Source organism: Lacerta agilis, chromosome 14 (genome assembly GCF_009819535.1).
Source record: "Lacerta agilis isolate rLacAgi1 chromosome 14, rLacAgi1.pri, whole genome shotgun sequence".
NCBI classification, from domain to species: domain Eukaryota; kingdom Metazoa; phylum Chordata; class Lepidosauria; order Squamata; family Lacertidae; genus Lacerta; species Lacerta agilis.
In genome coordinates, this window is record NC_046325.1 from 29,329,158 (window position 1) to 29,342,417 (window position 13,260).

General features: G+C 45.9%; 1 protein-coding gene across 8 annotated transcripts in view; it reads right to left on the minus strand.

The window, feature by feature from the left end:
- Positions 1-13,260, minus strand: part of ATP6V0A1 (ATPase H+ transporting V0 subunit a1) — a 41,834-nt gene that overhangs the window by 8,878 nt on the left and 19,696 nt on the right. For 3 of the 8 annotated variants that reach the window (XM_033170763.1, XM_033170762.1, XM_033170765.1), the window contains exons 11-20: positions 12,551-12,701; positions 10,869-11,008; positions 10,049-10,206; positions 9,671-9,761; positions 8,578-8,696; positions 8,152-8,365; positions 7,538-7,645; positions 6,568-6,642; positions 3,816-3,923; positions 2,372-2,389 (exon numbers count right to left, since the gene is read on the minus strand). In XM_033170763.1, the coding sequence (XP_033026654.1) occupies positions 2,372-2,389; positions 3,816-3,923; positions 6,568-6,642; positions 7,538-7,645; positions 8,152-8,365; positions 8,578-8,696; positions 9,671-9,761; positions 10,049-10,206; positions 10,869-11,008; positions 12,551-12,701 (1,182 nt within the window). The remainder of the gene's footprint in view (positions 1-2,371; positions 2,390-3,815; positions 3,924-6,567; positions 6,643-7,537; positions 7,646-8,151; positions 8,366-8,577; positions 8,697-9,670; positions 9,762-10,048; positions 10,207-10,868; positions 11,009-12,550; positions 12,702-13,260) is intronic. The other 5 variants (XM_033170768.1, XM_033170766.1, XM_033170767.1 and 2 more) reach the window with 3 other exon arrangements.

The window sequence follows — 13,260 nt, forward strand, 5'->3', positions numbered from 1 at the left end:
CAGAATCTCTGGAGTCTTCTAGCAATCAAACTGACTACACCCAGCTAAAGCTGCCAAGTTCCAAAACTGTTCCAGGATAAAGGTGAACCGAGTGCTCTCTCATTCCCCTCCAGTATCCAGCACAGCAAACATTTCAGGGTGAGGAAGGCAAGCTACTTGTTAACATTTAGGCCTCAAGCTTTGGAACCAAGAAACAAAAATTCTTAGCAAAAGCTGCCCTGATGAGAGTGTGCCAAGCAAGCTATGAAATTACTAGACTCCAGGGATGCACATGCTCTGCATCAAAATGATCCGAATTTGCTTGGCCTCCTTTTGGCATAATCGAGTCTGCTGGGTTCCCACCCCCACCCCCACTACATTATATAACTGATCCTGGTTTTGCTAGTCATGCGGGGGGGGGGGCAGGGCAGGATGACAAGAAATGGTAGCAGGCAATGAATCCCCACCTGCAATAAGCAGGGCAGTTTATTCAGCCACATCCCCTGTCCCTCCGGCTTCTGACATTTCAGTAGGCATTTGCCCATAAACGTTCAGGCATACCATCACAGTGAAGAGGGCTAGGAATGTGTTAGGGGGCGGGGGGAGAAGCGGAGTGCAAGTGAAAACTGACTTTTTCAGGTGGCTGAATTCTGTGCCCAAAACCTCATTCTGCACTCCATCAGAACTGCAGGACACTGTGCCCTGCCAATTTCCAGTATGTATTTGAAGGGCAAGCAACAAAGCACAATGCTGTAAGAGCTGGCAGGTGACTGAAAGGATGGCTGCAGCAGCAGAAGATAGATAAACCAACATTAAAATTATAAGCAATATTCCAGTTCTTTCAATGCACGGCTTACTCTGCTCATTTTCGTACTTTTGCAGCCTGGCAACAGAGCCCTCAGGACGGCACCGCTCAGCATTTCCATGGTTATTGTACAAAGGCAATGGGGGCAATTCAAGCGTTGCTCTTTTCCTATGCAGAACCTTCTGGGCCCATCCAGCATTTCCCATCACTGCATTGATATCCATTATCAGAGCCTCTTATCAACTGACTGTGATGTGGAGGTTGCTGCATTTTCTCTTGGCAGAGGCACAAAGATAAAATGTCTATTTTTAACTTCTGCTATCGTTTGCTGCCAGGGAGGTGGCTCTCCACAAAAGCTAAATGAAGTGACGGGTCATTCATAAAGAAGTCAACGCAAGGAGCAAATATGCTGGAATCCCAATCCACCAACTCCCCCTTTTACTGGTGGATTGTGTCCAGACCTGTTGACTTTGAGTAGGTGGCTAGCGAACATTGACACCCCACCTAATCTGAATGTTTATCAACTGATTGGCTCAATTTGCACAGAACAATAAACCAACTTGGGGAGAACGCAGCTGGAGAGGCGAGCACTGTCATTTTGCACCTTCTCTGCACTGCTGTGAGCTAAGCCACAGTTTGGCTCAGTGTGTCATCTGAACCCAGGCTCGTGGTTTGTCTTCTCTAGAAAAACCACAAGCTGTAAAACCAACAAACCTTGATGATAGCTTGCGGCTTGTCTAGAATGGCATGAACCAAAAGTCCAGGCTCTGATGACACTCAGGCCAAACCGTGGCTTAGCCCACAGCACTGCAGTAACAAGAGGATGGGAGCAGAAGCAAATTGACTGTGATCTCCTCTTCTGGAACCTGCACGCTCAAGTGTTCATGCTAAGCCATGGTTCAGCTTAGCTCAACCATAGGTCAATGCCAGGTGGGGTTGGTTCCCCCCCCCCCCAGCAACTGTAACAAAACTAACCTCAGTGTGTCTGCAGTCAGCTCTCTCAGTGAAGCTGTTGCATGAACAGTCCAATGAGTGATCCTGTTGTAAAGTCTTGCCAGAATTTTCAGGAAACGGCCATGGGAATAAACAAAAGACCCAGGAGAGCAGAGAAAGGCCCCAGGGATATTGGCAATTTGGCAATGAAGGGGCACGCCGGAGTTCAGGGGATGGAGGAAGTTAGCTTTTAAAAATAAAGGTACAAACATGTCCACGTCCCGTTCCAAAGGCCTCTGCTACTTTGGGATTCTAATCTACTAATTACTGAGGTGCACAGGCTGTGCATGTAACACTGACAAATATGCAACCCACACCACAAAGGTAAGCAGCAGGCCCCAATTAAGCACATGCAGCTGTTCAAACAAACATTCTTTTGTTTTTAAATGAATATGAAGCTGTTTTCTATGGAAATGGGTATTAATGACCTCTGATTACAAGAAGAAGGAGCCATCACAAAATGAGATGCTATGAAAAGTTGAAGAAAGAATTTCAAGTCACAGATGCAAATATGCCTAATTCTACAAAATGGTTTATACTGATGGGAGCAATGATATGGATAAAGACAGACAGAGAAACTGGCTACAGGCTTACCACCTCCTCCACGGCAGGCTTGAAAACACAAGGGAATATTTGGTTTGGTCATGCATCATTTGATAACACAAGAGCATATCCTCTTTCAGTGCAATATCCTAAAATGCAACTGTGCTCAATCATTGCTGTTGCTGCATTCCACTTCATGTTGCATTGATAACAACTGTGACTTCTCCCCAAGGGAGAGAAGGCCAAGACTGATTTGCAAAACCATCAGCTCTCAGTTTCAGCCCTATCATCACAATTTGAGGGATATTAGTCTAGTTTGCAGTGCTTGTTGTGTACCAGTTGTGAAAAACTCTGAAAGCTTGTAGTGTACCAAGCATTGTAGGAAGGGTGTGTGTTAAAGCTCAAAGTTAAGAGCACATATTCTGCATGCATTAAGGACCCACATTTAATCCCTGGCATCTCCAAGGGATTCTCCAAAGGATCTCAGGAAGTAGAGCTAGGAAAGACTTCTTAACACTCTGGAGAGACACTGTCAGTCAAAAGTAGACAGCACTAAGGCTAGGTGGAACAACAGTCTGATTCAAGATATGGCAGGTTCATACATTTGCACCAATGGCAATGCCTATTCTCTGAACTTAAAACTGCTTTCCAGCAAGAAACCCTGAGAATGCTCATTTTATATTGAGGCCAAAACCTCTGTTAGGACAGCAGCCCTCAGGACAGGCCAAGACCCAATACACTGTTCAACTGGCTTAAATTTTGAACTGCCACATCACCAACTATAACCAGAGGTCCTGTATGCTTGAGTTTATATTAATGTTTCAGGGGTCTAAGCCCATCTCAGTAAGATTGCCTTGTACACAAAGGTAGTGTACAAGGCTGCCCTCTTCAAACAGCAGATAACAAGAGCCTGCACAGCTAAGATGCACCTCCCACCACCCTGAGACATAGTGGTCTGCCTGGAAAAATCGGAAGACCTTCTCCCATGCAGACAAGCAAACTGAATGGAAGATCCCTTGTTCAGCTCTCTTTGAAACAAGGGCAGCGGTGATGTAGCCCATTCAGAGATTTCCCATGGGGAAGTGAGGAGATTGTAACAGACCCTCAAATCTGACCTGAAGTCTTTAATACCCGCCTTGAAAGGGACCCCCATCCACCACAAACTATTGAGAACTTAAGACACAGCCTCAGCTTATTACAACCACCTTTTGAAGGGGGCTGCCCACAGATTTTTCCAAGTGCCAGAACAAAGACACTACAGGAAGTGTTCCCAAGTGTCAAAATGAGCTTCCCTAGTCTTAAGAAAAACAGTTACTGGGGCAACACAGTTTCCAAGCAGTCTGCTTTGGCTAGTTTGAGTAAATGCCAGCTGCAAGAGAGGGTAAATGGATACAGGACTGGTTTGATCTGGTAATATATGCAAGGAGAGTCATAAAAGGTCCACCCCTTCTTGTAACATCTCCCACATTAAAGTACAAAGAACGGGAGGTCTTACCTCCTCCCCCTCCTCTGAATGGGTTGAGAGCTGGTCGTGCTGGATTATCTCTGCATCTTCTTCAGTTGGGCCATTGCCCACACGGATCCCACCAAAATTGAGTGTCCCCTAAAGGAGGAGAAACAGAGGAGAAAACAAAAGGAGATACACAATCGGTTTGTGTTTTAGTATGGAATTGGCATGCAGGGCCATTAGCAGAACTGGCCCTACCATATGAGAGAGAGAGAGAGAGAGAGAGAGAGAGAGAGAGAGAGAGAGAGAGAGACTTGCCTCAGGCAACAAATTATGGGTTCCGATAACAGTAGTGGCACAGGAGACAGATCTGACCCATGGGGCACAACCCACTGAGAAGTTCTCCATTGAGTTAAACAAGAGTTGCATGATAGCACTTCAAGCAACACAATGTTTTGGGATTGAGAGACTGCCATTTAGATCCACCTCGAGTCTAGCACAAAACACTGCATTCCCTGATCATAAGCACATGCTTCATTTTCTGCTGCTTTTGAGCATCAAGAACTGAGTAATTTGTTAAAGTGTTTTGGCTACTAAAGCATGCTTTGGTCTTGTTTTCCAGGGCTCCTCCTCCTTCGGAACAGCCTAAGCTTATTCTGTTATGAATCCAAAGGCAGCAAAAGCTGGCACAACAACATTGGTCTAAAGTAGAGAGCTTACCAGACACTGGACCTCTCAAAATGGGAAACTAGGGGTTAGGGGCTGGAGGGGTGGGGAGAGAGGAGAAGTGAGAGAAGGAGAGCCAGGAATTAAGAATCTCAAATGCTTTAAAAAAAAAAAGCTATATGTTTGCCACATCAGCAAGAACTCTCACAATACTCCCTAGAGAAAGATGCAATCAGTGGCCTATGAAATAAATAATCTGTTAGCAAGTGAAGAAATGGACGCAAAGCCTCCTGAACTCTGCTGCTGGGTATGGTTGACACTGTCTGGCTCTTTCACAACACAAGCAGGGAAGACTAGACCTGCCCTTACATGGGGAGCCTGGCCTGGCCAAGCCACTCCTTTTTGGGGCATACATTCAGCCATTTGAGACTCTCCAATGTCTGCAGCCTTCATCAGATGCTAGGAAGGAATACATTAACAACTAGATAGTTCTTAAAGGCAACTTACTTTGATAAGTCCGTAAGGGATTCTTTGTAATGTAGATTAATCAGTGTTTATTTATTTTTTAAAAGAACATAGATCTGCCTGTGTGTACACCCTTTAAGAAATAGATTTGATATGTTCTGTAAAAATTCGGCAAAAAGGAAACCCATGTTGTTTCTAAGTCTAACGGGACATACTGTGGAATCTGCAGGCTGCAGAGCACCTGACCACTAGAAACCCACACCCTAGCGATATTCCCATACCACTGGCTTCCGATTTCACAGATAGTTACTTGAAAGTCAAATGGGACACCCATACTCAGTGGCAGTATACCTCTGAATACCAGATGTTGAGAAGGTTATCAGCTTCAGGTTCAAGCATGCCAGCTCCAAGAGGCATCTGGAAAGAATGCCGGGCTAGATGGGCTTTCTGGTCCTAAGTTCTTCAACCCACCTTCATAGCCTTGAGGGTTAAAACCATTTCCCACATGAAAGCAAAAAATTCTCACGTTACCAGATTTTGCATGAGCAGCAAATTCCATGTTCTCGCAGCAAGACTGTAGAACACACAACTTTTTTTGCCGGGTTAACTGCTAAATAGCACGCCCAATTTCACAGCACTAATCACGTTCTTTGTTCCAAAAACCTGGCATGCCATTCAACTGACAGCAGAAGACTTTCTGGAGTGCAACAGCATCCAGAAATGCAAACAGCTGTTTAGCTCTCCAGCAATCGTCGGTAGGCTACAACTGTCACAACAGCACAGAGAGTTGTGGGCGCAACTAAGAACAGCACTGAAGTGGGCGGCCAGCAACTCAGTGCACTGCCACAAGGATTCCCAAAGTGACCATTAGCTAGCAGGCAGCAAGAAACTGGTGAAGGCCATAGACGTGAACTCAGAAGGGATGGGATTGCTGAGGAGACACCACCAATTATGGCACTCTGAAAACATGGGATGCAAATTAAAAACGTACTCGAGAGACAAAAATCCTGGGGAGGACTGTGAAGAAAGGGAGGGGAGGAAAGCCACAGAAGTGGCAGCTATGCAAAAGCCAAGGGCCTTGGCATCTGGAAAGAGGGGGCTTCCCCCGGCATACACACACTAGGGCGAAGAATCTCTTTGTGCTGCAACCATGGTTTTCAAACTGTGTGCCCCAGGAACTCTAAGGTTCCTTAGGCACTTAGCAGGAGTTCCACAATAACATTTATAATGACAAGGAAGCTGCCCATAAGGCAGCTTTGTCTATCCTTGCCAATTTCCCCTGCAGTGTGCATCTACAGAGGAGAGACATGCGCACATACAACTCAGTTTGTGAAGAACGGCAGCTGGCCCCAACAAACCTGGACAGCACTCCAAGGAAACGAGGGCAGCACACCCTTGAGCACTGCCTAGAGTCCTCTGCCAAGCACAACTGCAGGAGACCCTTGGCATACACACCAAAGTTTGAAATCCAGCCACATTATACGGTTGCGTTGTGTCCCCTGAGCACGTGAGTGTAGGGTTTGGAAAGAATGAGATTTCTTGGAACGTATCTTTCCGAGGAAAGGGCTGCTGTGCCGTTCCTTCTCCTCGGGGCAGATACTTTCCAAGGCCCCTGGGCACCTCCCGTTCTCGCCATGTGCATCCTTTTGGCATCTTTTAATCCACTCACTGTTGCAGCCGCCGCTGCTTCTACTGCCTGCGGACTCTGGGCTGGGCTGACAGGGGGTTCCACGGGCTGCCCTTCCTGATAGCGAATGGAAGGAAAGAAAAGGGGAAAAGGAGGAGAAAAACAAAGAGAAAAGAAGGGAGACGAATGGAGGGGTCATGGGGAGATGAGATGGTCAGAGAAGGAAGAGGGAGCGTCTTTAACCGAGCTGCAATTTGAAGGGCTGTTGCATCTTTAACAGCTTGCCACAAGAACACCACAGCCGCCAAGTCTCTGGAGAATCACGGCAGCAGGTTGGTGTCCTTAAAAGCTAAACGTCACCAGCTGCACGACGGGTTTTAGGACTAAACCATTCTGAATGTCTCTGCTGAAGTGTTTAGGTTGCTTAAAGCACCAATTCAGCAACATCCAAGGAAGGCTATTTGCCTCCAGTAGAACCACATCAGTTCCGTACTCCCAAGTGGCTGCTTGAGCTCATGCTCCCTTGACCAGCAACGTCTCACTCTACATGGGCAAGCTTCTTCCAAAACCAAATGGGAGATTCAAAAGCCTCTTGGTGAAATAGGGGCCGGCTGGTCAAAAGAAAGGTTTTTTTTTTAAAGAAAAAATCCCAGTGGGTTGGGGCACACTTAAAGCAGCTCTGTGGATCCCAGCCATGGGTGTCAAATGTATGCGTATGAACCAGGATTTTGGATGGATCCAGAAAGCGACCAGTGGTCATGAGAGATGCTGCCTGTTTGCTAAATTACAGCTGTGCCTCTGCCTGCAAGCGGGATTTAAACTGCAATCCTAAACCTGAAAGTAAGTCGCAATGATTCCAGTACGTTTTCATTATAAGAAAGTATGCTTAGGACTGAAGTGCTAACATAGCTTCACCTGGATGCAGATCTCCGTCGCAGAAATCCAGACTAAGCCTCTAGTATTTGAACAAATAAGACCTACAAAGGAAAGAGGGCAAAACAGATTCACCCACCAAGTGCTTTCTTCGCAAGTACTGCTGGCGAAGGACCAGAGGTTTGGCAACCAGCATCCACGGCACACACAGCAATGCTACCACAACCAGGAAGCACTGGAGCCCTTTCTGTGGGGGAAAAGAGATGAGGGAGTGACGTTATCACCAACAGGCAAGCACATCCAGTTCCCTAAGCCCTCCTGCCTGCATTTGAGTGAAGAACCCTTTCAGATTCTTTCAGGAGAACTTGCCCACACTTCCCTCTTGCCACAGGGTCTAGAAACTTGCTCTTAAATCAAAACCCATATTCTAAATAATTGCATAAATGCTAGCAGATACAGATGTGTGTGCTCCTGCACAAACTTCACAACAAATGGGAACTTCTGCATGTTTTCATGTGGTTTGCACAGGAGTAGTTCTTGCTGAAATGCCATGGTTGCAGGTTCGATCCCCATACGGGACAGCTGCATATTTCTGCTCTGAAGGGGGTTGGACTAGATGATCCTCAGGATCCTTTCCAATTCTATGACTCTTGCCCCTCCCAGCTCAGCAGTAGATTCTCCCCATGCTTAAAGCCAGAACAAGGAAGGCGCTGCTCTCTGCAAAACAGCTCTTGCCCTCACCAAACCACCTACCTGTCCCTTATAAAGCATCTTTTCTTTGGGATCATAGGAGAAGAGAAACATGTTGATGAAGTGGATGAGAAGACTTGGTGCATCCATGGAGTTCTTAGCATCGTACGCTATCCACTTATAGAAAATGAGGATGACCAGATAGCCAAACAGCGATGTCATGAAGATTATTTCAGGGATAAACCCGAGGTAGATGTTCAGAGGTTTCTTAAAGTAGCTAAAGGATATGCAAAGAAGGAATTTAAGACCCTGCCTTCAATCAATGGATACAAGAGATATGTCTCTAACCCTGGAGAGCTGCTGCCAGTCATTGCAGACTGTACTGTGCTAGGCACACCAAAGGCCTGGGCTCAGTATAAGGCAGCTTTCTATGGTCCTGCATTTTCTCAGCCTGTCTACTGACTACTAAACTAAAATGAGCACACTCACATGTGATTGAGCAGACTGAGAGAGACGCCAAAGACCATGTGGATGATGCCCAGAATGACAGACATCTTCATCTTGAAGGAGTTGAGGAAGGTCAGCTTGTTGGTGGCGATATTCCAGATCTAGTGCAAAGTTAAGACCCAAGGGCGTTTAGAACCAAGGAAGAGGACAAACAGTGAAACAGCTAACTAAGTACAGCCAGACCCATAATATCCTCAGTAACACCCCAAATAATCTGCTCTCTGTAGGAACATTCCTTTTACTTTATAAAGCATCCTTGAGACCAAGCATGACGTGGTGTGTCTTTTAGTTTAAAAAATGTTAATTGTGTGTTCAAGGCTACAGGAACAACTTTAAGACGGTTTCTGTGAAAGGCTTTGAGTGTAACTCTTTGAGGATACTCCAAGGATCTGGGTGGATCTCCCTCCCCTGTGTTCTCCACATAATTGAAGGCCTGCCTGTCCCCACTGTGAACTTTGGTCTCAACCTTACTGCCCACTAATATACCCTGATGTCAGACTACACAATTTGCACTTTAGGGGTGAGTAACTTCGAGGGCATTTCCGTTCCACAGCAGTAGCATGCCACATTTGACTCTAGCGAATCTGCCTTTCATGCAGAAGGTCCCAGGTTCTCAACCCGCAGCTTCTCTAGGTAGGGCTAGGAGAAATTCCTGCCTGAAACCCTGGAGAGCTGCTGCCAGTCAGTGTACGCAGTACTAAGATAGACCGACCAATGGTCTGACTCTGCATGAGGCAGCTTCCTATGTACTTAATTTGCGAGGCAGAGCTGTTCTATAGAAAGAGGTACTAGAGTAATTCAGGACTGTAGCGCTTCAGCCTTTTTAAAAAAATACTCTCCTACGTAAAGAGCTCCCTTCATAAACCAACATCAGAAGGGGAATGGTTCAGCACAGCCTCCTCTCTGGTTTACTAAGCTTACTGTATATGCAGGCAGTTCTTTACACAGTGGCTTCCCAAAAAGAGACTTAAGAGGAAGTGGCACAGTTCAGAACTCTACCACCTTGATCAGCTCTTGCTGTTCAAGAAACAAATAGCTCTACTCATGTACAGAAGCTGCAAGCAGGTGCTCTTACCGGATCTATGCCAAAGGGGTATGCCCCGCCGAAGACACCCTCGATGGCAGGATTTAGCTGAAGGCTAGGATATTCCTTGAGAAGATCGTCTCTGTGGGCAAGAGAGCAGAAAGCTATAAACAAAGAATGACTGGAGGAGTACAACACAGGCACAATAGTGGAGCGATCTTTGGCACAGCTGGGGGGCAGAGGAGGCAGGGCGGGAAACAGCTCTGGTTCTTTAGTTCCACATAGAGAATGCGCTAGTCACACAGGAGGTGCTGCTGCATCCCTGCCGTGTCCTCGTCTTCCCACCCACCCATCCCGCATTAGCACACTGCTCAGAGCGAGCATTTCACAGGCCTTCCTTGTGCCTTTGTGAGCATCTCATCAACTTACGTCCAGTTGGATTTTATGAACATTGGCCGGACGCTCCAGGATGAACCAAACATATTGAGAGACTTTGAGAAGCAGTCGTTATAGATCAGGCCGGTATAAATGGAGAAAGTACCCATCAGGAGAATGATGTACCGGCCGCAGAAAACGGTGCTGAACATCTGGCCAGTAAACAAGTTAAGAGAAGGAGAATTTGGGGGCGGAGGCGCGGTGGGTGGAGAGGGAGAGGGAGAGAGGGAGAGAGAGAGAGAGAGAGAATGAGTTGCATAATCAAGACATTGTTGTCTCCCCACTGCCGTCACCCCTCGGAGAAGGACATTACGACCAAAGACAAGGGAAATCTCTGTCCACCTTATTCCAGGACTTGAGAGGCCACAGGCCTGATCCAGGAGGACAGAGAACGTACTGAAAACGCCTGCCTGCTCTGCCCAGGGAAAGGAGGCAGAAAAACACCAGAAAGTGCAAAGCTTCCTTCCTCAAATTTGAATGCCAAACAAGTTCCCAGTAGATGTGACTAAATTAAGTGAAGCTTATTTGCACCCCTGCCATTCTCCAGAACAAATTCTAGTACCTCTCAAAGCTTACTAGCCTTATGGCAGCATGTGAAGCTTTTCTCTGGTCGCTTATTAAAGGCTGCAAAAGTCGCAACTCTGCCAGGAAAGGACCTTGCTCATTCTTGCTATTCTCTAGATTGCAATGAATTCTTCATATTGAAGATGGAATCAAATACTTCGCAAGGAGCTGAAGACTTATCTTCCACTTTCGCTTTCATTCCCAACCCCACACCCTGCCCAAATTTGGGGGGGGGGGTTGCCGTCAATACCTCGTTGTCACCCTTCTGTGACAGGATACGGCTCTCCCGGATCACCATCCACACACCAAACAGCGTCATGAGAATTCCGTGGCCGACATCCCCAAACATCACAGCAAACAGGAACGGGAAGGTGATGATAGTGTATGGAGCTAGGAGGGATGCAAGTGAAGGTAAGTGCATGATGGACAACGCAGCCCAGTTCTGGACCGCTAGCCCTATGGACTCCTTACATGAGCTGGCTTAGCGCATTCTGAAAATCTACTGCCTCACTGGCCATTTGTTTAGGCGATGAATGCAATGAATACTTGAAATCTGGGCAAATATCAACCATATCCTTAGATATATCAAAGTGGATAATATTATACTGTGTAGTAGACTGCTACATGTACCTAACTAAATAGCCTTAATACAGTTGTTCTGCTCGGGCTACTACTCTATCTTCTTTTCATACCACTCAGGGCTGTAGGATGCTACTTGGCCATTCTGCTGAACTCTGCACAACTGACTCGGAAGACTACACGTTCTCTCTTTCACAAGCCTATGCTGCCCTGAATAAAAAAGCCACCACACATCCAGCTTTACAATATTTCACAGAAGTCCTTGTGTAAGGAAATGAGCTTCACGCTCATTTAAATTGGATTAAAAAGTAAGCCGACCTATCAGCTCACTTGTTTCCCCTTCTCGGTGCTCAGATCCCTCTCTTAACAGAGCCTTCTTTCTCTCTTGACCAACCCCCCCCCCCAACCCTTGTCCTTCTGCTCTAGAGAAGTTGCTTAGTTTTCATGAAGGAGATGCTGTGTTAAGCTAGCAAAGGAGAAATTCTGCTTCTGAGGTAAGGGAAATTAACTAGCTTGGGATAAGACAATGTATTTCAAACCTAATTATTTTTCAAATGCTAACGTATCCTGTATGAACTAGTACAACTGCCTATTTCCCCAAGAAAGGATTTAATAACTTCATGGAGATGTCGTTTAACAATGAATGTTAGACATGGCAAGTGAGAGCTACAACAAAATATTGCAGTGTGGAGTGTTCCTATTCAGGGTTCCAGCCATCCACATCCTTTTCCAATTCTCTGTTTTACCCTGCCAGCCAGCATTATGTACCTATTGTGCAGGCTCAGCCCTTAATTAACTGTGGGATTTTTTTTGTAGGGATCCCCTAAATATTTTTCCAACTTTTACAAATCTCGACTTTCCCATGAGCCTGCTGATACCTCCCTTTCTATTTTATGTATTAATTTATGAATCACCTTCTACACGTGCCTCAAGAAGATTGACAAGCATACCTTAAAAGCCATAAAGTTTTGTGTCTTTTTTATTATTCATTATACTTCCCATTCTTCCTCTGAAGGAAGCTGAGAAGCAGCTTACATGGGGTTCCCGGCGGCCTCCCACCCAGACACAGAATAAGTCCCATGCCTCCTTGGCTTCCTTAGTTCTATATGGTTTTGGTTCACTATGTTCATAAATTTGTTGAGTTTCTGAGGGTGGTGGTGAAGAGATCTATGCTGCAGTCGTATTTGCTAAGAGTCAACCCTCCCCCACCCCAAGCAACATCAGTTCCTCTCCACATAGGTTTATGCAGATGCACAAGCCAGAGAGAACAAACAGATCAAGCTTCTTCAACAAGCTTCTTCTTTATCAGGTGCTAGAAGGAAAGGCTGCTTTTAGTAGGCCAAACGCCATTACCTGGATTGATCTCACGATAGGTTCCAATGCCATAGGCATCCACGAGGTTCTGAAACCCAGCCGTGAACTTGTTTGTCTTGTTGTATGTGGGTGGCGTCTGGTTGGTCTGCATCCTATTCAGGATGGAGGGGACAGTGGATCCGCTGTGCTCCTGTTACACACAAACACACTGGAGGTTAGAGAGACTGGCTTGTTGTGGAGCAGAAACCAAGATCAACTTATCACCACACACTTTTCCTAATCGTTTAGAAAGCTCTTGTAGGTTGCCACTCTGCAGGCTCCCTGCACAGCTACGTTTTGTTTCTGACGGATGCAAATTACATGATCAGGCATGTTTCCGAAAGTAAGAGAGATCGCACTGGATTAGCTCCTGAGCCTCTAACAGTAAATCATCCCAGTCAAGTGCCTTAAGGCAGGAAGGTGTGTGTGTATTAAAATGTCCTGTGCATTATGTGAAAACATACAGCGTCAGACAATCTTTTAAAACCCAGTGGAAATAATAATAATAATAGTAATAATAATAGTAATAATAATAATAATAATAATAATAATAATAATAATAATAATAATAATTTATTCGTACCCCGCCCATCTGGCTGGGTCTCCCCAACCACTCTGGGCAGCTTCCATCAAATATTAAAATACATTTAAATATCACGGATTAAAAACTTCCCTAAACAGGGCTGCCTTCAGGTATTTTCTGAATGTCA